Source organism: Atta colombica, unplaced genomic scaffold, assembly GCF_001594045.1.
Source record: "Atta colombica isolate Treedump-2 unplaced genomic scaffold, Acol1.0 scaffold33, whole genome shotgun sequence".
Lineage (NCBI taxonomy): Eukaryota > Metazoa > Arthropoda > Insecta > Hymenoptera > Formicidae > Atta > Atta colombica.
Window position 1 is genome coordinate 2510750 of NW_017259437.1, and position 19622 is coordinate 2530371.

General features: G+C 30.1%; 6 protein-coding genes across 9 annotated transcripts in view; 3 read left to right on the forward strand and 3 right to left on the reverse strand.

The window, feature by feature from the left end:
• Window positions 1-279: 279 nt before the first annotated feature.
• On the forward strand, window positions 280-9477 carry LOC108690551 (nicotinate phosphoribosyltransferase). Of its 3 annotated transcripts, XM_018197906.1 has the most exons (12): window positions 280-490; window positions 712-1054; window positions 1967-2137; window positions 2218-2344; window positions 2600-2811; window positions 3895-4013; window positions 4137-4330; window positions 5151-5339; window positions 6513-6738; window positions 6805-7125; window positions 8343-8471; window positions 8705-9476. In XM_018197906.1, the coding sequence occupies exons 2-12, from the start codon at window positions 808-810 to the stop codon at window positions 8780-8782; spliced, it is 2013 nt and encodes a 670-aa protein (XP_018053395.1). In that variant the 5' UTR covers window positions 280-490; window positions 712-807; the 3' UTR covers window positions 8783-9476. The 3 variants fall into 3 exon arrangements, with proteins under 3 accessions (XP_018053395.1, XP_018053396.1, XP_018053398.1); XM_018197907.1 differs by lacking the exon at window positions 5151-5339 and having other exon boundaries at window positions 8705-9475; XM_018197909.1 differs by lacking the exons at window positions 280-490; window positions 712-1054 and adding an exon at window positions 1113-1424 and having other exon boundaries at window positions 8705-9477.
• Window positions 9478-11414: 1937 nt separating this feature from the next.
• Window positions 11415-13004, forward strand: LOC108690552 (palmitoyltransferase ZDHHC22-like). The gene is made up of 2 exons (XM_018197910.1): window positions 11415-11621; window positions 11784-13004. Exon 2 carries the CDS (start codon window positions 11920-11922, stop codon window positions 12784-12786), a length of 867 nt encoding a protein of 288 aa, XP_018053399.1. The 5' UTR covers window positions 11415-11621; window positions 11784-11919; the 3' UTR covers window positions 12787-13004.
• Window positions 13005-13591: 587 nt separating this feature from the next.
• Window positions 13592-14805, reverse strand: LOC108690553 (stromal cell-derived factor 2). Its single transcript, XM_018197911.1, has 4 exons — window positions 14719-14805; window positions 14233-14428; window positions 13930-14154; window positions 13592-13844 (listed from the first exon to the last, which is right to left on the reverse strand). Exons 1-4 carry the CDS (start codon window positions 14789-14791, stop codon window positions 13676-13678), a joined length of 663 nt encoding a protein of 220 aa, XP_018053400.1. The 5' UTR covers window positions 14792-14805; the 3' UTR covers window positions 13592-13675.
• A 1180-nt stretch (window positions 14806-15985) lies between these two features.
• On the reverse strand, window positions 15986-16347 carry LOC108690555 (single-pass membrane and coiled-coil domain-containing protein 4 homolog). Its single transcript, XM_018197914.1, has one exon. The coding sequence runs from the start codon at window positions 16339-16341 to the stop codon at window positions 16162-16164; it is 180 nt and encodes a 59-aa protein (XP_018053403.1). The 5' UTR covers window positions 16342-16347; the 3' UTR covers window positions 15986-16161.
• A 932-nt stretch (window positions 16348-17279) lies between these two features.
• LOC108690554 (N-alpha-acetyltransferase 38-B, NatC auxiliary subunit) lies at window positions 17280-18697 on the forward strand. 2 transcript variants are annotated; one of them, XM_018197912.1, is made up of 2 exons: window positions 17280-17518; window positions 18434-18697. In XM_018197912.1, exons 1-2 carry the CDS (start codon window positions 17402-17404, stop codon window positions 18677-18679), a joined length of 363 nt encoding a protein of 120 aa, XP_018053401.1. In that variant the 5' UTR covers window positions 17280-17401; the 3' UTR covers window positions 18680-18697. The 2 variants fall into 2 exon arrangements, with proteins under 2 accessions (XP_018053401.1, XP_018053402.1); XM_018197913.1 differs by having other exon boundaries at window positions 18437-18697.
• A 605-nt stretch (window positions 18698-19302) lies between these two features.
• LOC108690556 overlaps window positions 19303-19622 on the reverse strand; it is a 1351-nt gene continuing 1031 nt past the window's right edge. The window contains exon 5 of the mRNA XM_018197915.1: window positions 19303-19555. Coding sequence (XP_018053404.1) covers window positions 19328-19555 — 228 coding nt within the window. The 3' untranslated portion in view covers window positions 19303-19327. The remainder of the gene's footprint in view (window positions 19556-19622) is intronic.

The following is a 19622-nucleotide window of genomic DNA, read 5'->3' on the forward strand; positions in this document are numbered from 1 at the left end:
AAATGTTTATAATCTGTGCAATTTAAGCCACGAAGATATTTACAAAATTTCAAATAAGTCTTATAAATATTTATAAATATTTTATAAATAATTTTCTAAATATTGTGTGCTATATCTGAGTTAATATTGATGAAAGCGTATAAGATACGATAAGTTGTGCAATCTTCCTTTCGCGGTGAAAAACCAGAGCAGAGGGATGCGCACGCACACGGATCTCGGAATCCGGATCCGCGATACCCGGATTGCCCGGTTGAATTTCGGACAAACGGCTCTGGCGAGATCAATTAGCGAGATCGACGGGTGTAACAGGCCGTGCCAACGCCGCCGCGCGTCCTTCAAACGTTCCCTATCGATTCTCGCGAGCCGTATATTACATCGCGACTCGCGCGGAGGCATGCTAGTCGACACTATCACGTCGGTATCATCGTCAGTGCCGGTGCGGATCGTGAATCACCGTCGGATCGGATAGCGCGAGGAACCTGTGCAAAAAGTAAGACCTATCTCTTGCAATCGTTGCGCGTCCTCGTTAATTCTTTTCTTTTTTGCTCTTCCCGCCGAATATACTGACCCAGCATCTTTTGTTTCATCGCGGGACAACACGAGGAAGAGGAGGGGGAGTTCGAAAGAGACTCCATTATTTTCAGTGAATTAATTAATCGTTTTAATCGTATTAATATTTCGCTACAATTGTACTGTTTTTTTTTTTTACAGACGGGAATGAGTCCACAAAGGTTATTTACGCGACAAGTTTAATATCTAACATAGGATATATATCTAACGCACCTCACGTATACGCGTGTGGGTTGGATGTGTGCGCAATATATCCGTTTCATTTCCGAGATGCAGAAAGTGCAAAAAGTGAGTGCAACTGCAAGTGTGAGCGGATCTGCGGGGGCAGCGCCAACAACAGGGCGAGATCGGGAGAGCGGCGAGTCATACCTTACGGATCGAGCGCACGCGAGCGGGCCTCCTATTTTCGAAATGTCAACGGACGACGACGATGGTACATGCTGCAACTCACGGCAAAACGGCATCGTTCAGCCACTGCTCACAGGTACGTAACGATGGAGGAAAGGGGTATGGGGGGGACACGCCTCGCGGATTCCGTTTTCGCTTTCCAGGCCATCCGCGCGTCGAGCTAACCTCAGTTCTCGTCCTCGATGGTCCTCTGGAACAAATCGTCTGCATGAATGAGAGACTCAACCTGTCGCAGAGAGCGATGCTCGCTTTCCAGGAAATGCGTCCTGAACATCATCTATGCGGGAAATGGAAACAAAAACGTATTTCTCGAACGAGAGCGGCGGAGTCACGTTTTTTCGCCGCGCGAAGGATTTATACTTTTTTTCTTCTCTACTTGAATGATTGACAATTTCCTCGATGCTACGACGAGATGGCGAAGGACGAGAAGATCATATGGGAGCAAAGTATATATGGAATTGTTATGCTAAATTGTATACTCATTCCGCCGAGCGGAAAGGATACTCGTATAACCACGCACGTGAATACAAATATAAAAAGCATGATTATGTTTGTAAATATTCTGACGGTGATGTAAGCTACACACAAACATCTCTTGTTGGCATATCTCGCGACATTTACATTAATATGAACCTGCTTAGAATATTTTTTTTCAAAACCACTTTCACATGCAAAAAGACACGCGCATTACCTTCAGAATGCAGTCTTGCAGATAAAAAGACGATATGGAGACATAGCTATTTTCCCGTCGACAAAAAGCATGGTATTAACATAATTGATATTTAATTATAGAATATTGAAGATACAATTTGGCATAAACTTAGTAAATGCATTTGTTTCTTATGTAACTTTCCCTTTTTCCCTGATAATATACTATAAGTTTTATATACATCAGTTCTCCGTAATAATATTTTTGAGATAAGATTGAATTTTTGAATGTATTTCAAGTTTTGTTTCTTATTTACGGAAGGACAATGCTTGTTTTCAGATTTATATCAAATCACTATGGCTTATGCCTACTGGAAGAGCGGCAAAATGAATGATCACGCTGTATTTGATTTATTCTTCCGCAAGAATCCTTTTCAGGGAGAATTCACGATTTTTGCCGGACTTGAGGAATGCATAAAATTCTTGAACAAATTTCATTATTCTCCTAGTGGTATGTATTTGCTGAAGCTTACTATTCGCATATATATTTTATGAATTATATTATACGATATCTTATTTTTGATATCATAGATATCAAGTACCTGAAGTCGACTATGCCTGCTACAGTAGACCAAAGATTCTTTGATTATCTACAAAGTCTTACTGCAAGAAATGTCACAATATATGCTATAGATGAGGGATCGGTCGTATTTCCAAGGTGAGTTTAGGAAATATCTTTTTCATTCTCTCTTCTGAAAAGTCAGTAGAGATATATTAATTTTAGTATTTTTAATATTTTAGAAACATATATCATTGCAACAGAAATACGAATAAAAGTTTTTAATGTATTTATAAATTTAAATTTATTTAAAAAATATTTAATTAATATCTATTAATTAATATCTATTGTAATTTTAATTTATTATTTGAATAAGTGTAAATTGCTTAGATGTAATTGTTGATTTTAATGCAGAGTTCCTTTGATAAGAGTGGAAGGACCATTAATAATGGTACAACTCTTAGAAACAACTCTGTTAACATTGGTCAACTATGCAAGTCTAATGGCGACTAACGCGGCACGATATCGCATGGCAGCTGGGAAAAACATAACATTACTTGAATTTGGTCTTCGAAGAGCGCAAGGACCTGATGGAGGATTGAGTGCATCTAAATACAGCTATGTTGGTAAATATTTATCTTATTTAATTAATGTAATAAAGTCTACGGACTACAATTATGAATTTAATGAGAAGTTACAGACCGCATTTTTTTGTGTTTGAAACAAAATGGTTAGTGAAATTCTATTATATAAAATGAGTTTCAGAGTTAGCATTGAATACAAAATATTCCATTGTATGATAAGTTAATTGCTACTGATATCAGTTGATATTTTTTGTATTGCATACGTTCATTATACTAATTACTGTGCATGATAATTGTACAAAAACTCATTGTTCCGTGTAAAGATACCCGACAGTGTTTCGCGCTAAAACGCTTTGCGTCTCTTTAGCGCCGAGCTATTACTGTGTCTCTGGATGTCGCAATGGCCTACATATACGAAAGCGTATATGAGCGTAAAAGTATATGATGTAAAAGTTTTTGTTGCACATAACGTGTACATTTGATACTTGCTAATAAAATGTATAAAATCTTTCTACACATAATATATTTTGAATAACTTTTATATTTTTATTTATTAACCATATAAAGTTTGAAATATAAAAACTTAAATATATCTATGTCAGTCTTAAATATATCTATGTCTGTAATATAATATATAATGAAAATGGAGGTGTTTGGTACCACTCCATCATTCTTATACTATACTTAACAATTTCATGAAAAGTGAAATCAATACATTGTTCCACTCAGTACCGGTTGGTACTGCCTAGGTGATGAGTAACAATTTAGGAGGTCAGATAGAGAATATATAGTTTCAACTGGATACACACACACATGCGCGCGCACAATACATACATGTATATGTGTTTCATGTGAAACTGCTGAAACTAATTAGCTATTATTTTTGAACGTATGTAGAGTGCGGATCAACTAAAATATCTTCAAACAGAGGAATCCTTGACAATTTTATTTAAATATGAACTAAAGACAATCAGAAATATTTGTTTAACAAATGTTTATAAAACATTAACTATATAACGCTAATATATTTTTAAAAATACGCATATATTTTGATATATGAGACATAAGCAAATTAAAAATTAGAAACAATTTAAATCAAGTTAGAAGTAATTTATTGTATTACAGGTGGATTTGATGGGACTAGTAATGTTTTGGCTGGAAAGTTGTTCAATATACCTGTATGTGGCACACATGCACATGCATATATCACGTCTTTCACCTGTATCAGCGATTTGCAAGGGAAAGTAGGTACATTCGACACGAATTTTCTTGAAGTTAATTAAATTAACTCTAATAAATGTTAAATTAAAATTCTGTATAATATAATTGGAAGGAAGAAAAAAAAGATTAATCTGTTTCTCTCATAGACATTGGCGCATAAGCAAACGGGTGACATTTTAGATGTATTAGAACTCGCTTGTAAGCATCGCGAGGCTATTGCCGACGATTTGGAAGCTTTAGCTTCGCAGGCGTCTGATGGAGAATTAGCGGCTTTGATTAGTTATGCCGTTGCTTTCCCGGAAAGATTCACTGCTCTTGTGGACACGTATGATGTTAAGAGGTACGTAATTATGACGCTTGTTTTTATTTAATGCTTCAAGTAGAAAGCTCAATATTTGTTTTTTAAATTAGTGTTTTGCAAGCTATGGTTAATTTTCTTTCGATGCACAAGTCAATTTTCAAGTCAATTTTACATTAATGCATGGACTTGCATAAACTTTGTTGTTTATATTTATTTCATTTATGTTACTAGTATACTATATGTCTCATATTTTACGAATAGCTTTATTATGTTTTTGATTATTTTATACATATGTATGTGTATATTTTAATTTTATATAATATATATAGATATTTATATGTAATATTTAAATTAACAAAAAAAAAGATATTTTATAAATAAATCTTTAAAATATTTATTATTTAAAAATGATTAAAAATATTATAGGCATATTATATATTTTGAGACATTACGTATACTGCGCACGACAATGCTGTCAATTGCTATCAATGCATGTATTAGCTTTTATCTTTTTACGTATGTAATAGAGGGTATTTGTGACACACATATATATAATTAAAATTTTCCAATTGCATAGATGTACTGTATAATTTTTAATATATCATCATAATTATAATTTCAAATGTTATAATTTTTACTGTAGTTTCTTTTTTTTATCTCTCGTATACACTCATCTTCTACCAACAGAAATAGAAAGTAATTAGCATAATTAAATCCATATTTCAATGACAGAAGAAACAGAAGTATATTCTTAATTCGATGTCATTAGCGAGTCCATGATTTAGTTTTATCAGCGCGTCGCGAACAGGCACAACGACATGCATATACACACTGTAACCTAACAGGAGTGTGTTTGTAGCATTGAAACATCAGCCAAGGGGCAGGCACAAGTGGCCAGCCTAAATGTAAAGAATAAACTTCTAACTAATGGGTCCAATACACACGCCCAAAATGGTGTAAGAAACAACCCATTTAAATCAGAACCAACTTCGCAACTTCACAAGAATGGCTTTTTAAGACGAGGCGAATTGGGTGAGCTCTATATGAGGTACGATATCGTTCAGTTTGCCTGTTTTGCGGAATGCGATTCTTTTTCTTCCCCCTTTTTCTCATCAAATCTATGCTTTGCGAATCATATTTTAATTTTTTTTGCGCCATTAAAGTCTATCCCTTTATAAGTAATATTATAATGATTGAGATTTAATGGAAAACATAGAAAGTTATTTTAACATATTTCTAGAACTCAGCAATTTAAAGCTTCTTTGAATTTTAGTAGCTGATAATATATTAATTTAATTTACTCCTCTACCTTTCATTTAGAAAAGATTGCAAATATTCTGTAAAACGGGCAAGTTGCAAATTATCATATCATACTATTCCTATGACGTGCCAATTAGAGATAAAATAACCAAAATCTTATTTTTCATTAGAATTTAGTTTTTAGCCACTATATATTTGTGATCTTATATAGTGTCCCTCCCAATTCTGCCCCTTAATTTTTTCGGAAATTGACATGGGCACATTTTATATGTTACACAAATATTTTATATATTTTGTTATTTAAACATGCAATTTCGTCGCAAATTTTTGTCACAAGTTTAATATATAAGACTGCCACACTATTAAAATATTATACAAAAGGAAATATATTGTAAAAAAAAGTGAAAAATATATTTGTAAATAAAACGTTACGTTTATCGTGATATGTTTATATCATCAATATACCAATTGGCTACATATTTGCTAGAATATCATATATGTTTTTTATTGGAAAATTAATAAATTAATGACAATAATTACAATAATTAGTTGAAAAATTTGTTATTCTCTTATGTTACTCTATACTAATTAACAATGAATGCGCAAGTTTATGTAGTTGTAGTTATTTTATTGTGTGCTTAATCTTTTGTGCACAATGTTTCTTAATTCTAAACTTGGCAAACTAAAGAAGTAAATTTGCAAAAAGTATAGAAGTAATGTGACAGAAATTCATTTTTTAATTTAAATTGAAACGGAAATACAAAAAAAAATTTATTTTCACACAAAATACATTGCCAAGTTTAGGCTTTTATTTTATACAATTTTTACTAAATTATAATAGCATAAAAAGTGTGTGACTAGATTGGTTCTCAATTAATTCATTTAGTTGTAATTGATAGATAAACTAGAATAGAATGTGTTAGTTACTTAGATATCTTATAGATATATATTTTACGAATAGGAGCGGTCTGTTAAACTTCTGCGCGGTAGCGTTAGCTTTGAACGACTTGGGATACAGAGCTGTCGGTATCAGGATTGACAGTGGTGATTTAGCGTATCTTAGTAACGTGGCAAGAGATATTTTTGAGAAAATTGCCATCAAGTACGACATACCATGGTTTGCAAAATTGATGATTTGCGCATCCAACGATATTAATGAAGAGACTATAATAAGTTTGAATGAGCAGGTAAAAATTTATAAATCGTGAATGTGAAAATTGCATAATTTCAAAAAAAAAATGAATATTTTCCAGAGCCACAAAATTGATTGTTTTGGAATTGGAACGCATCTCGTAACATGCCAAAGACAACCAGCTCTGGGATGTGTTTACAAAATGGTAGAAATTAATAATGAGCCGAGAATTAAGCTGAGTCAAGAAGTTGGAAAAGTCACAATACCAGGCAGAAAAGATGCTTATAGACTGTACGGGTCAGATGGCTACGCATTGATAGATCTTTTGCAGATAACAACGGAAGATCCACCGCAAGTAATGCAGAAGATTCTCTGTAGGCATCCGTTTCAGCAAACAAAAAGGGCTAATGTTACACCATCCCGAGTGGAGTCTTTGCATAAGGTAGATATCATCTAATTAAAATAAGTTTTCAATATAATTATAACAAGTTTGGCTATTAGGAATTAGCGCTGTATTATGCGCGATAAATATTTAATATTATTAAATTGTATCTCTCGTATTTAATTAATAATTTGTATTTTGGCTAACTTTTTAGCCATCTTCAATACATATAGATGAATCCATAAGCAACAAGATGTATAAAACGACAATATATCCACATGTTTTTGCCATTTAATATCCGCAATGTTTTCATGTAAGGTAGTCAATCAACTATTTATTGGAGAGAAAACGCAACCAATTAACTAGCTGCACAGTATAACAGTGATTAAACGCCTTCAAGTGATTCACAAAATTCATTTATAAATTATAAATATAATCGTTATCAATAATGATATTAATTCACTTCTATCAAAATTGTTGATAATTGTCATTTATATAACAATTTAGTCAATTAATAATTAAAATAGCTTCACAATAAATTTTAAAATTTTTGTTCGTATTTCAGCATCAAAGTGAATTGCTGCTTTCTCATCAAATTTAAACTGTGAAACGTTAGGATCTTTCCGAAAATCTTTGCTGAGTCATGTGTTAAAATATTATTTAACGTAATTAAGAAAATTAAAGCATCTTTAGAATATATGAATTGATCCTAAAAATGCTTTAATTTTCTTAATTATATAAATAATATTTTGATACGACACTCAACAAAGATTTTTGGAAAGACCCTAACGTACTGAAAATGGCTAAAAAGTTAGCCGAAATATGTATGAATTATTAATTAAATACGAGAGATACAAATAATATTGAAATTTATCGCGTACATAGTACAGCGCTAATTCCCAATAGTCAAACTTATTATAATTATATTGTTTACAAGGAATTAAGATTATCATTCGTTTGAATTTTCAATTATAAATGAAATTTAGACCGATAAAAATAAATTAAATAAAAAGAATTCTGTAATTTTCAAATTACACTAAATAATATATTATATATAGATAATAATATATAAATGTTCAAAATCATTCTGTATAATTTAGATTTTCTCGATCAATTTATAGTTAAATTTTTCTTTTGTAAATTGATTATTTCACTGCGCTTTTTTATATATAAACTATTTATTTTTCAGTTATTTTATAAGCTTTATACATATTATTATTGATATTATTGACGTTAATATTTATGATTTATAACTAATAAGTAAAAGCATCTTATAGGTGTACTGGAAAGACGGTAAATTGTATCAACCATTACCTACTTTGCAAGAAGTTCGCAATAGAGTGCAAGAATCTCTCAATACATTGCGTAACGATCATAAAAGAAACTTGAATCCAACACCATATAAGGTAAAATTTTAGTATTTTGAGAGTTACTAAGGATTGATATAATCAACTATAGATTTTTCGACTTGAAGTTGTTTGGAGTAATAAACTTGACAGTTTTCTAAAATGCCTAATATGTGATAATGAAATTTTTAGTTCAGATATTTTTAAAGTAGATAGTAGCATTGTTCATGAAAATCTCAAAAATATGTGATAATTATATAAATATGTTTTTTTTTTCTTAATGTCTGTTACAGGTAGCTGTTAGTGATACTTTATATAGATTTATAGATGAATTGTGGTCTCAAAATGCGCCGATTGGAGAATTACGGTGAAGCATACTACTCTTATGCAAGAGTATCGTTAAACTAGTCTCTAGCAATTATAAATACAGAGTAATAACAGAATCAGGAATCACAAATTTGCTAAGAAAATACATAAGTCTTCTTTTCTTCAAAAACAATGTAAGAGTAATATATCGTTGTAATCGAGCATACATGTATGCATCATAAACATGATTATCGTGGAATGTAATCACAAGAAAGAGCGAGGATCCTAAAGAGCATATTTTTTACATTTTCCATTGTTGAAAAAATATCGAATTATATTATCACCATCACAACAGTATATTTTGGTAAATCTTGCGCAAATCATATTATAATATATTTGTATAGTTTTACACGATTTATATAGAGCGAGATATTCCGTTACAGAAGTCTATTTACGAGCAGTAGCTTCGTGCACACACATACACGTATTCTTATTCCTATTTAAAATAAAAAAGTACAAAATAGTGTACAAAAAATGTACAATGTGTGTGTGATTTTAGACATGCACAACTCAATTTCTGAGTAATGATTAACTCCATAGAAGATAAACTCTATAGATTAATGTAGAGTATATATGTGTATACACGGTTGAAAATACTTCAAAGAATGGCAATATATGGTAGCATAAGCGTTTTACTAAATTTTTGTTATTTTGACATTCATGTTATTGTTGTGTTGCTGGTCTCTCTTCTTTTTCTTCTTTTTTGTTATGCTTTCTTTTCACTCCTTTTTTAGAAGATTTGTTCTATTATATATATTTGTAAATTCCAATTGTATTATTATGTATAATTGCTGAAGACTGCTTTAATAATAATCTTGTATAAGAGTGATACATTCGATACATTTATCGTTGTTATTTACACAAATGTACAAAGATAGGCATACTAATTAACATAGATATTTATAATTTTACACATATGTACAATATGTATAAAAGTCTGTATTGATGTATACATATTAAGAGAAGAAAAGAGAGAGAAAGATAAAAGAGAATATGTATTAGATTTCAAATTAATATTTGACAAAGAGCTAAATTCAAAGATAAATTTTTATTATTTACACGTTTTAATTAATTTACAGTATATCGATACATAAATGGGATTTCTGATTGATTTTATCCAAATGTTTATTCAGGAAAAAGCTTATTATATATATCATTCTTCGAATAATTTTTAACACCATTACACTTAAGATTAATTTACAATTGCTTATGTTTTTACTTTGTTTTTAATCATAATTGACCATATATTTTCAACATAGATCTGTTATCGTTTTGTCTGGATTATGACGTATATAAACATAATTGTATAAAATATACCCGTGTTTTTTTATAGTGAGAATAAATAGCATATAGCTGTTATATATCTGTTTGATTGTAATTAAATCCTCATCAATCATTCGTTCTGCTTTCTCCGAAATATTTTCCGAAGAGCCTAATTTTTTAATTTAAATAATATATTAATATCAGAGTTGGGTAAGTTAATGATTTTTTTAACTGAAAGTTTTTTAACTTAAAGTTAATGATTTTACAAAATTAATAAAGTTAAGTTAAAAGTTGAAGGAATAAAAAATTTACTTAACGTAAATTAAGTCAATATTGAATTAAATTTAAAAAAAAGTTAATTTTGAAAAAAATTATTTTTTAGATCATAATATCCTAATTTTTCTTAAAAAGATTAAATAACTACAATATAAATTATTAAGTGAATTAAATTTTTTATTTTTTTATTCATATGTAATATAAATATATAACACATAACGATATAACTATATAAGTTATATAGGTAAAGTTATATAACTTTAAAAAAACAGCCAACATAGAGAAGGTAGTGTGATTACCTTTTAATAAGTCTTAAGAAATTGACCAATTATAATCGAATGCGAGAAGAATATTTGACTGTAATTAGTCAATTTCTTATACTTAAGGCTTAAAACACTTATTGTAGATCCGAACTAAGACTTATGGCATAATCGCATAAATCAATCAGAGAGCTGTATTAGCAGCTTAAGAAATTACTTGAGATGATCTTAAAATATGAACAAATTATGAATACAGTCCTTAGTCTTATTATATCTTATTATTTTTCTAAGATATTTAAAAGAGATAAAACATTTTTTAATTTAAAAAAGTTAACTTAAAAGTAACTTAAAAGTTAAGTTAAAATTTAATGCATTTAAAATTAACTAAGTTAAGTTAAAAGTTATTAACTTTTTAACTTTTTTTTTAACTTTTAATGTTTTAACTTATAATTACTACCCAACCTTAATTAGATTAATATAGAATATTTTCTTATTACTTATTACTTAGATGTAAGAGATCTTTCTGGCATAATTAGTTTAGTGTTGCCAATTTAGTAAAATTTCTATCAGATTTGAAGGTTTTTTTCTTTTTGGAAATATCGAAAAATTTTTTGAATAAAAAATTTAGAAGAGGACTTTCCAAGTGACTTTAGAGAGGAAAATATAAAGGAAAGTAAATTACAGCTAAATATTGAGAAAAATTTCATTATAAGAGATAACTTTTGAACAGACTTGTGATTATCTTTTATACAAATATGCACCGATATGTTTCTATTATTAATATCTATCAACAATGTGATTTTTAATTACATACGTATCACATGATATGCATAGATGATAGATGCATATATGTACATGTTGAGATGTCTAGTGGAAAGATCTGTTATTGCTATAAAAAATACGAACATTTTTGAGGAAATTATGCTATGACTGTCTGTTGGTTGTTATAAAGAATCGTGTTTATTTCGAAGATAGTTACGACCTGTTGAATTAAATAAAAATTAAATGAAATGTATGGGGAATAAATTAGAGGTTAGTGATTGAGGTCAGTGAACGATTTTATATGCTGAAAATTAATAACACATTGTTTTAACAATGTTAAATTGTGTATTTTTATATTAAAGAAGAATATGTATTTTTTCTTAGCATAAAATCAAAAGAATCATATCGTTAAAAATATTTATTTATAAATTTATTATCTTTTCAGAAATATAAATACCAGAAGAAATTGTATAAAATAAACAGATTTATGCTCGAATAGGTGTCTGAAAATTAGTTTTATATATACGTCTGGTATTGGTTTTATACATTATAGATGTAAAGAGATTATTTATCAATGAGATATGCCTCGGTCCCAGTATATAAAAACTTGCCTGAAAATTGTTAAACAATTATGTCCGTTAGTAACGTTAATGTCCACTGTATTTGTCATTGCAATTACGATTTATATCAATGAGAAAGTCTCACCGGTCTTCGTTTTCCTCTGCATGCAAGTATATCTCAACTGGTATTCGGTATATAACATCAGCTGTAAGTCGAATCCGATGAAAGTCAAAGAGATACAGAATAATTTATGCAGCGTGATCACTCAACAGCGTAAGGTCGAACAGATCAACAGTACGCAATTACCAACTCATAATACGACCTACAAGTTCTGGCACTGCGAGAAATGTCAAAGTTACATGTGCAAACCGACACAGCATTGCGTCTTCTGTAAGAAGTGCTTTCACTTCAAAGATCATCATTGTTTCTTTCTGGGTGCTTGCATACTTCGCCAGAACATGGGCAACTTTATCCTATTTTGTTTCTACACCTCGCTAACATGCTTGTACTCCCTGTGCGTGCTGGGTCCATACATGTACGAGAACATTAATCATATAGTGAAGAGCGATGCGGATTATTTCAATATATTCCTGAACTTTGGTTTCCCTATTGCCTTGGCGAGACTGCTGCGTTCGAGAGATAGTTCGAGTATATTTTTAGTCACGATATTTGATACATTGATGTCGATCCTATGTATCTGTTTGGTGTTCGGCATATGGAAGTTGCACAATTGTTTAACCGGCAAACAACGTTACGTTAATGTAACAAGAAGACAAAATTTGAAGGAAATCTTTGGAAGTTACGGTCTATCGAATATTATCTTTCCATATAACGGTCTGGTAGGCACACGAGATATCAATGGCAAATATGAACTAAAGGAAGTATGAAACTAGTCAAGTAAACAATGAATCCTAAATAAATCTAACACACATTTCTTTATTATGTACTTACGTAGCAATAAATACAGTCATATGTACAATATACTTATGCATTAATACATGACAGAGAACACAGATATGAGCGCATTTTATAATTATCGAATATTCTAAGATATTAAGTCTACAGATTGAAGTCAAGAATTGAAGTCTACAGATAGATATTCTTCCTTAATGGTTTTTGCATACTTTTCATACATGAATAGCGAAAGTATTCTTGTAATGCGTAAATTTAGATCGTGTAATAAATAATTCGCGTATTTCTTATATGATTAATTTAGAAATTAATGTTTGTTGAGACTAAGTTAATATGTGTAAATAGATATTCTATATATAAATATTGTTTGTATTTATTTTGTTTCGGTGATAATCGTTTTTGGATATATGTTTTATATTTGGTTCGATTTTCTTTACATGTATGTTCAACAGTGATATTACAGTTATCTTTCTGAATTATTTGGTATACTACGTGATTTTAATTTATTTAATTACTTATTTAATTCATATGATTACTACAAATATAAATATTTTAAATACAATGATAGTGCAAAATGTAATGTAATAGTATAACTGAGGATATATGAAATTTATTACATTAAATTTCAAACCAATATAATTGTATTCACAAACTTTAAGCAACTGATTTTGTAAATTTTTTCTTAATCCTGAAAATCTTGAAAGCGCAGTTTTATAACAAATAATTGAGCTTAAGAAATAAATGTCATTTAATGACATTTGTTTTGATAATGATGCACTTTCCCCAAATTTATTCACGCATTCTTTGCAATGCATATATACATATTTTTGCAGATTAAATTAAATTACTGTTATAAAAATTGTCTTATAATTCTGTATGTTGATAATGCTGTGCTTTGAAATCATTAGGATGAATAAATAATCCTTCCATCACAGACCATTGTGTATGAGGACTGCTTGAAGAATATTCGCCTACTACCTCAGTCTGGCCACTAATTGGAGTACCATAAGTTCTGCCACTAACAGCCAAGTACCTAAACACATATCAATATCATTTAAATATCTAAATGATACTATCTTTTATCTATACCGAAAATCTGTAGAGGAGAGTATACTTACTTTTCAGTATCAATGTGCTTCAACATAATTGTATCATCTCTTTCCCAAAAATCAGTATGGCATATTAACATCCAATTATCACCACTATCACCTTCTCCCTTGTTATCCCCATAAGCGGAGACCTCCTGTTTTCCAGTCAGGGGTGAGCTAACAAGATGCGAGTGAAGATTCTTTTTTGTTACGACATGCTCCAATCTGATAATATCTCCGCATTTAATTGGCCTCCTATTGAAAAGATCACAATATGTCTATGTACAGGTAAAAATTATAGTAATCAATATATAAGTATAAATCGTAGCTCACCCTCGCATACACTGCTTTCCTGATTCAGCTTTGACAAGCCAGTAGGAATTACCATCTTCTTTGGCATTGGTACCTGTTACAGATTGTTGTCCACTGCCACTACCATATTTTACTTCATGGGAATGTAATCTTACATTATAATCTACATTCATTAACTTTAGTACAGAGCCGCATGTTACATGTTGGGTCCCTTTAGCTGTAAAATGTATCAAATTGAGATATATAGACAAATTACATACACAATATTCCACTTGTATTAAGAAACTGAGATATATCAATTATGCTATAAAAACATTTATATGCAATTGAAAATCTCCCTGGCGTTAATTAATACGAATAATACAAATAATCAATATAAATAAAATCAAGCAAGAAATATACATATTTATATGATACGAAATGACACTTTCAGTGATGGAAATAACATAACCTATTGATCTATATTTACAAGCAATCATATTTCTATGAAATAAATGCAAAGAATACCTTGAATGTAATTTATGTGAAGTAAGATTATTACGAAGCTTGAAAAGAGTAGAAACACCGTGTAATCCATCATGGATTGGTGCTCTCGGCAGTAATTAACAATAGAATCAAGCAAGAAACCGTCACCGGTGATAATACATAGGGGCGTGAATACGTGTTGCCTCCCTATTGGTTATCATCCACGTGTCGACGTCTGCGTCCTGATACTAGCGCGATGCTCGTCTTTCTACTTTGTTTACCCAAGTTCGAAACAACGTAAATTGTTTAATGATTCAAATTTAAGTAAAAGGGTCCTTTAAGTCTCGCAGGATATTAATTGCTAAAAAAATCAGGAATCTTTCAACAATCTTTTTTAAATTCCTCTTCTATATTTTTGATATTACAATTGATATTTATAAATTCATACATTAAAATGAGATTTTGTAAAGATTTTAAATAATATAAATCTCTTTCGACCTTTTTTAAATGATTTACAATATTTTTAGACTAAATAATGTAAGATTTTTGTATTATATTTAATAGTGGCATTAATGTATTTTCAGTTCGAATTAAATATTTAAAATGTGATTAATTTTATAATCAAGGAAGGATATTACAAAGATCTGTTTTTGTTGTACTCGCAAAAAATAAAATCGATATCATTTTTTTATACTTTATGAGAGGAATCCGATGGTACTAGTTATAATTACGTACGATGGGAATACATATTAAGTTTAAAATCGAGAAAACACTTGGCAAGAAGGCGAGAAGAGACAACACACTATTTATGTATAACAATAATATATTTTTATATCGTATTGGACCCATATTTATTATTTGAATATTTTACATGCTAATCTTCCAATTTAATTTAATTAATTAATAAAATTTGTTTTACAGATATGGACTTTTTGCATGTAACATTTAATATAGTAAAAAAATAAACATCAGAATATTACATATGAATATTACATATGAACAAAATTCTATATTTATATAGTTCTACGATATTTCAAGAACACATTAAAGAGAAGCACGAAAAAAGAATCGAGGAAGACACAAATTAAGGTAAATTTATATACACTATTCGATGTATAAACAAATTTAATCGTTTATTAAAAAGGCAATATAATTAACGAACTTCTCTCATGCAGTAATGTTTTTGTAAAAAACATTGATTCCTAAGTTTTATATATCTGATAATTATATCTTAATATATTAGATAATTCTTGACTTGAAAAATATTTTTTTATCAAATTAAACAATACAGACATTTGCAAAAACGGCATTTTGTTTCTAGTATATGAGTTAGGTATGAAATGTTTCTGGGAACAATGGAATGTGCCTCCATTTAGAAAAACTTTCATATGAATCATGAGAATACAACACGGAATTGTCTATGCATTGTCGAGATACAGCACAGTCATCTCATCTGAATGAATGAATGACAAGTGATAATAATAATTAGTACTCCATGAGTTTTGGACGGGTTTTAACATAGATATATGCCGCTATTATCACAAATATCGCAGCTATAGTAGGCAACACAACCGTGAACACTCTCTGCTTGTTCTCAAGGAACTCCTTTTTCCGCTCTTTCTTCTGTTTATTTGTTTCTTTCGTTTTCCCCTTTAATTGCCGCATATTTTACAGCTGCAAACACAACTGAATTAAGACAAGCATTCATTCGTCTACTTAATTGTATTGAGACAAGTGTTCATCTGTTTTTTCAAATAAAGAAATCATATCCAATGATATATTGAAAAGATATGTATAAATCTCTGAATAGCGTTAAATTGTTGAAGAGAGTGACAATTAAATTTTTTAAAAGGTCGATTTGAATATTTCTTATATTCTGACAAAAATATTAGGCTTTAATCGACGCGATACAATCGCGGAGTTTAATCATATTCGTCACGCATATGTTTCAGAGCGTTCGTTGATTCAAGAACTTTTGTTCACGCGAACTTTTTAGAATTGTCTCAATTTAAGATCATCAAGATCGCCAAAATGCCACTACCTTTGAAGACACACGAGGCGACTGGACGTGAGAAAGGAGCACGGGGAGATAAATCTACGCTCGTCAGTTCCTGGTGCAAATCAGATTTGCGTACATGACACGTAGCAAAATGTTAAGAAATGCACCGGTTCTGCTGTCACTGCCGCAGTATGTACATACAGGTGATCGTGCCAAGTGTGTTCCTAAATTTACCGCGGAGAGATCATGCTAGGACAGACGTGGCGGCGGAGTTTTTTTTTTGAGGAGAGAACTGCAATTATTAACAAGTTATTGATCGGGATCCGATAGAAAATTAGATTTCAAAAATTAGACAATAAGTGTACTCAATACACTTGCTAAATGTGCCTTTTCATGCTGCTGTGTTTCCTTTCCTTTTTCTTCTTTAATTTTAATTGGTCCAAGGATGTTTCCTTCCCGTTTATATTGTTCATTCCATCTTTTCCTTCTCCATGAGGATTTACCCTAATGATATTCTAATTACTGCCGTAATTTTGGTCCTACTGCGCATTCCTCAAGTTGTCTCACCTGTTTTCCACCATGATCTCAGTAAAGAAAACAAATTTGAACCGTAAGTACTTCGTACTTAATCATGAGCTAGTCACAAATCGCCACAAATTACGGTATCTATATAAGCATAATAAGTGCGGAGTACGACAACTGGTCTGAAATTCATCCTGTTCGTGAATGAGAATAAATAACGAGAGTTATTTACGAAAGAGAGCAATGAATGCGAGTATGAAGGAAACAGTACATAATTTGAGCAATGTTGTGAACAACGAGCATATTCATGGGAATGAAGAGGTAACTTTGTAATAAGCGATATAAGCCTTTTTTCCCTTTATTCATTTTTCTGATTTTTCACAGTATCTCCTATTACTTTGCAAAAAACCATATGATGTCTTTTTCATGAGAATTACTTCGGATTTTTATCAATTTTTATTGTGCGCATAGGTTATGTTCCACAAACTGAAATCTGATTCAATTGATATATCATATATTATTCTCTTCTGTCATTTAATTCTCCGGAGCTGACAAATCTATAACATTATAGTTACTAATACTGTATCTATGAAACCCATTAGATTAAAAGTACGTTAATTAATTAATTAATTTCAACCAAAATAATATAACTCATAAAAAAGAATGAATACTAAATTTATTTTAATGACAATAATTTGAAGGACTTTGTATTAATTATATGGATAGGATTCTAATGAAATTAGTTTTCATACATCTTGCAGGATTTCCTGCAAGAGAAACGGATAATGATGTTATACAGTGAATTATTCCATTCTGATTATGCCAATGTTAAACTGAGATTAAATAATTATCATGTTACATTATGTTATATTGGATTTCTTATTGGAAAATACTAATAATGTAATTTGTAATGTGATAAGCAAAAAATGTCATACATTAGTATTCATACATTAGTATTCATAATTGGTTTTTAATGCCATCTTAAAATAATGTTTTAATATGCTAATATAGCTCTATAATTAACTTATGACATTAACTTATGACTTAAGACTGTACTTAAAACAAATTGCTTGCATTTGTATAAATGCATGTACTTTCTTTAAATACAAGTATTTTGCATAAAACTTATCAAGTAATCTTACAAGCATATTTACATAAAGAATTAAAGTTTCTAAAGAACAAAGTTTTCCTAGAAGTATTTGTTATATTCTTAACGATTTACTTTACTTTATCTAGCAGACAGTCATCTCTGAGGAGTCGTCAGCCAAGCAGAAGTTAAGGAGCTGGCTAAATCGACATCTACGTATCGAAATGACCGACGGAAGAGTGTTAAGAGGAGCGTTCTTGTGTACGGATCGTGATGCCAATGTTATTTTGGGCTCGTGTACCGAATATTTGTCTACGGAGCACACAGAAGCGAGAGTCTTAGGCTTGGTGATGGTGCCCGGTCGACATATTGTCTCGATTCATTTAGATGTTTGAAGCAGCGCTGCTCTTGCAAATCTGTAAATATTCTCTTCCTATGTTTATTATATTGACGTGTGTACTGTGTGTTGAATTATGTGAGTTATTTGCATATGTATATATGTCTTGACATTTCAAAAACTTGATTTTTATGGTATATTTTTATGGAATAGGTTTGCAAAAAACGAGAGGTATAAATTTTGCTGTTAATGATATTATATATGTTTATACATCTGTCACTTATATTGAACATATTTATTACATCTTATTGATTTTATTAAAGCAAATTTAAAAATATTATAAAAAATGTAATGAAAAAGTCATACAATTTTTGAATACATGACTAAATTAAAGAGATTAGTGAGGCATGCTTTATTCGAATTATATTTTTATAATAAAGATGTTATGAATTCTAGATCATAAGAGAAATATTTAAGAATAAAATAATCTTTAATATCTCATACAACTTTAATACAATAGACTAGTATATATTTAATAAAAAATAACGAAAAAAGAAAATAATTAAATAAGATTGATATTAATGATGTACAAAACATTAGCAAGAAAATTGTTTATTAACATAGATACATAATTATTTTTAATTTTTTTAAGAAACAAATAAAACGTATTTTGAGAGAGAATGTTGGACTCTTTTTCCTAAAAAAATTATTGTTTCTCGATATTCTCTTTGCTTCCTTTGATGCACTGTTCCTGTATATGCCAGTATGTTCGTTCCAACTCTGTATTGCTGTCAGTTTCCGCTTTTACCTTACTTAATGCATCCTCTATCCTCTGTTGAAGTGTACTGGTCAAACTATCCATCTCACACATATAACTTAATTCTGCGCTAGCTACTGCCATTTTATGCACATAATTCATATAGGTAACCAAGCGCTAATTGAAAAAGAAATTGCATTTTAACTTGCTATAATTTTAAACAATATATGTTATATATATATAT

Excerpts from the sequence above, each read along its gene's own strand:
- LOC108690551 (XM_018197906.1), top strand. The coding sequence starts at position 808 with ATGTGTGCGCAATATATCCGTTTCATTTCCGAGATGCAGAAAGTGCAA. Across the intron at positions 1,055-1,966 it reads CGTTCAGCCACTGCTCACAG|ATTTATATCAAATCACTATG; the intron begins GTACGTAACGAT and ends GCTTGTTTTCAG. Across the intron at positions 6,739-6,804 it reads TAATAAGTTTGAATGAGCAG|AGCCACAAAATTGATTGTTT; the intron begins GTAAAAATTTAT and ends AATATTTTCCAG.
- LOC108690553 (XM_018197911.1), bottom strand. The coding sequence starts at position 14,791 with ATGATGGATTACACGGTGTTTCTACTCTTTTCAAGCTTCGTAATAATC. Across the intron at positions 14,429-14,718 it reads TCACATAAATTACATTCAAG|CTAAAGGGACCCAACATGTA; the intron begins GTATTCTTTGCA and ends TACATTTTACAG. Across the intron at positions 14,155-14,232 it reads GGAAAGCAGTGTATGCGAGG|GAGGCCAATTAAATGCGGAG; the intron begins GTGAGCTACGAT and ends TCTTTTCAATAG.
- LOC108690552 (XM_018197910.1), top strand. The coding sequence starts at position 11,920 with ATGCCTCGGTCCCAGTATATAAAAACTTGCCTGAAAATTGTTAAACAA.
- LOC108690555 (XM_018197914.1), bottom strand. The coding sequence starts at position 16,341 with ATGCGGCAATTAAAGGGGAAAACGAAAGAAACAAATAAACAGAAGAAA.
- LOC108690554 (XM_018197912.1), top strand. The coding sequence starts at position 17,402 with ATGAGAATAAATAACGAGAGTTATTTACGAAAGAGAGCAATGAATGCG. Across the intron at positions 17,519-18,433 it reads ATATTCATGGGAATGAAGAG|CAGACAGTCATCTCTGAGGA; the intron begins GTAACTTTGTAA and ends TACTTTATCTAG.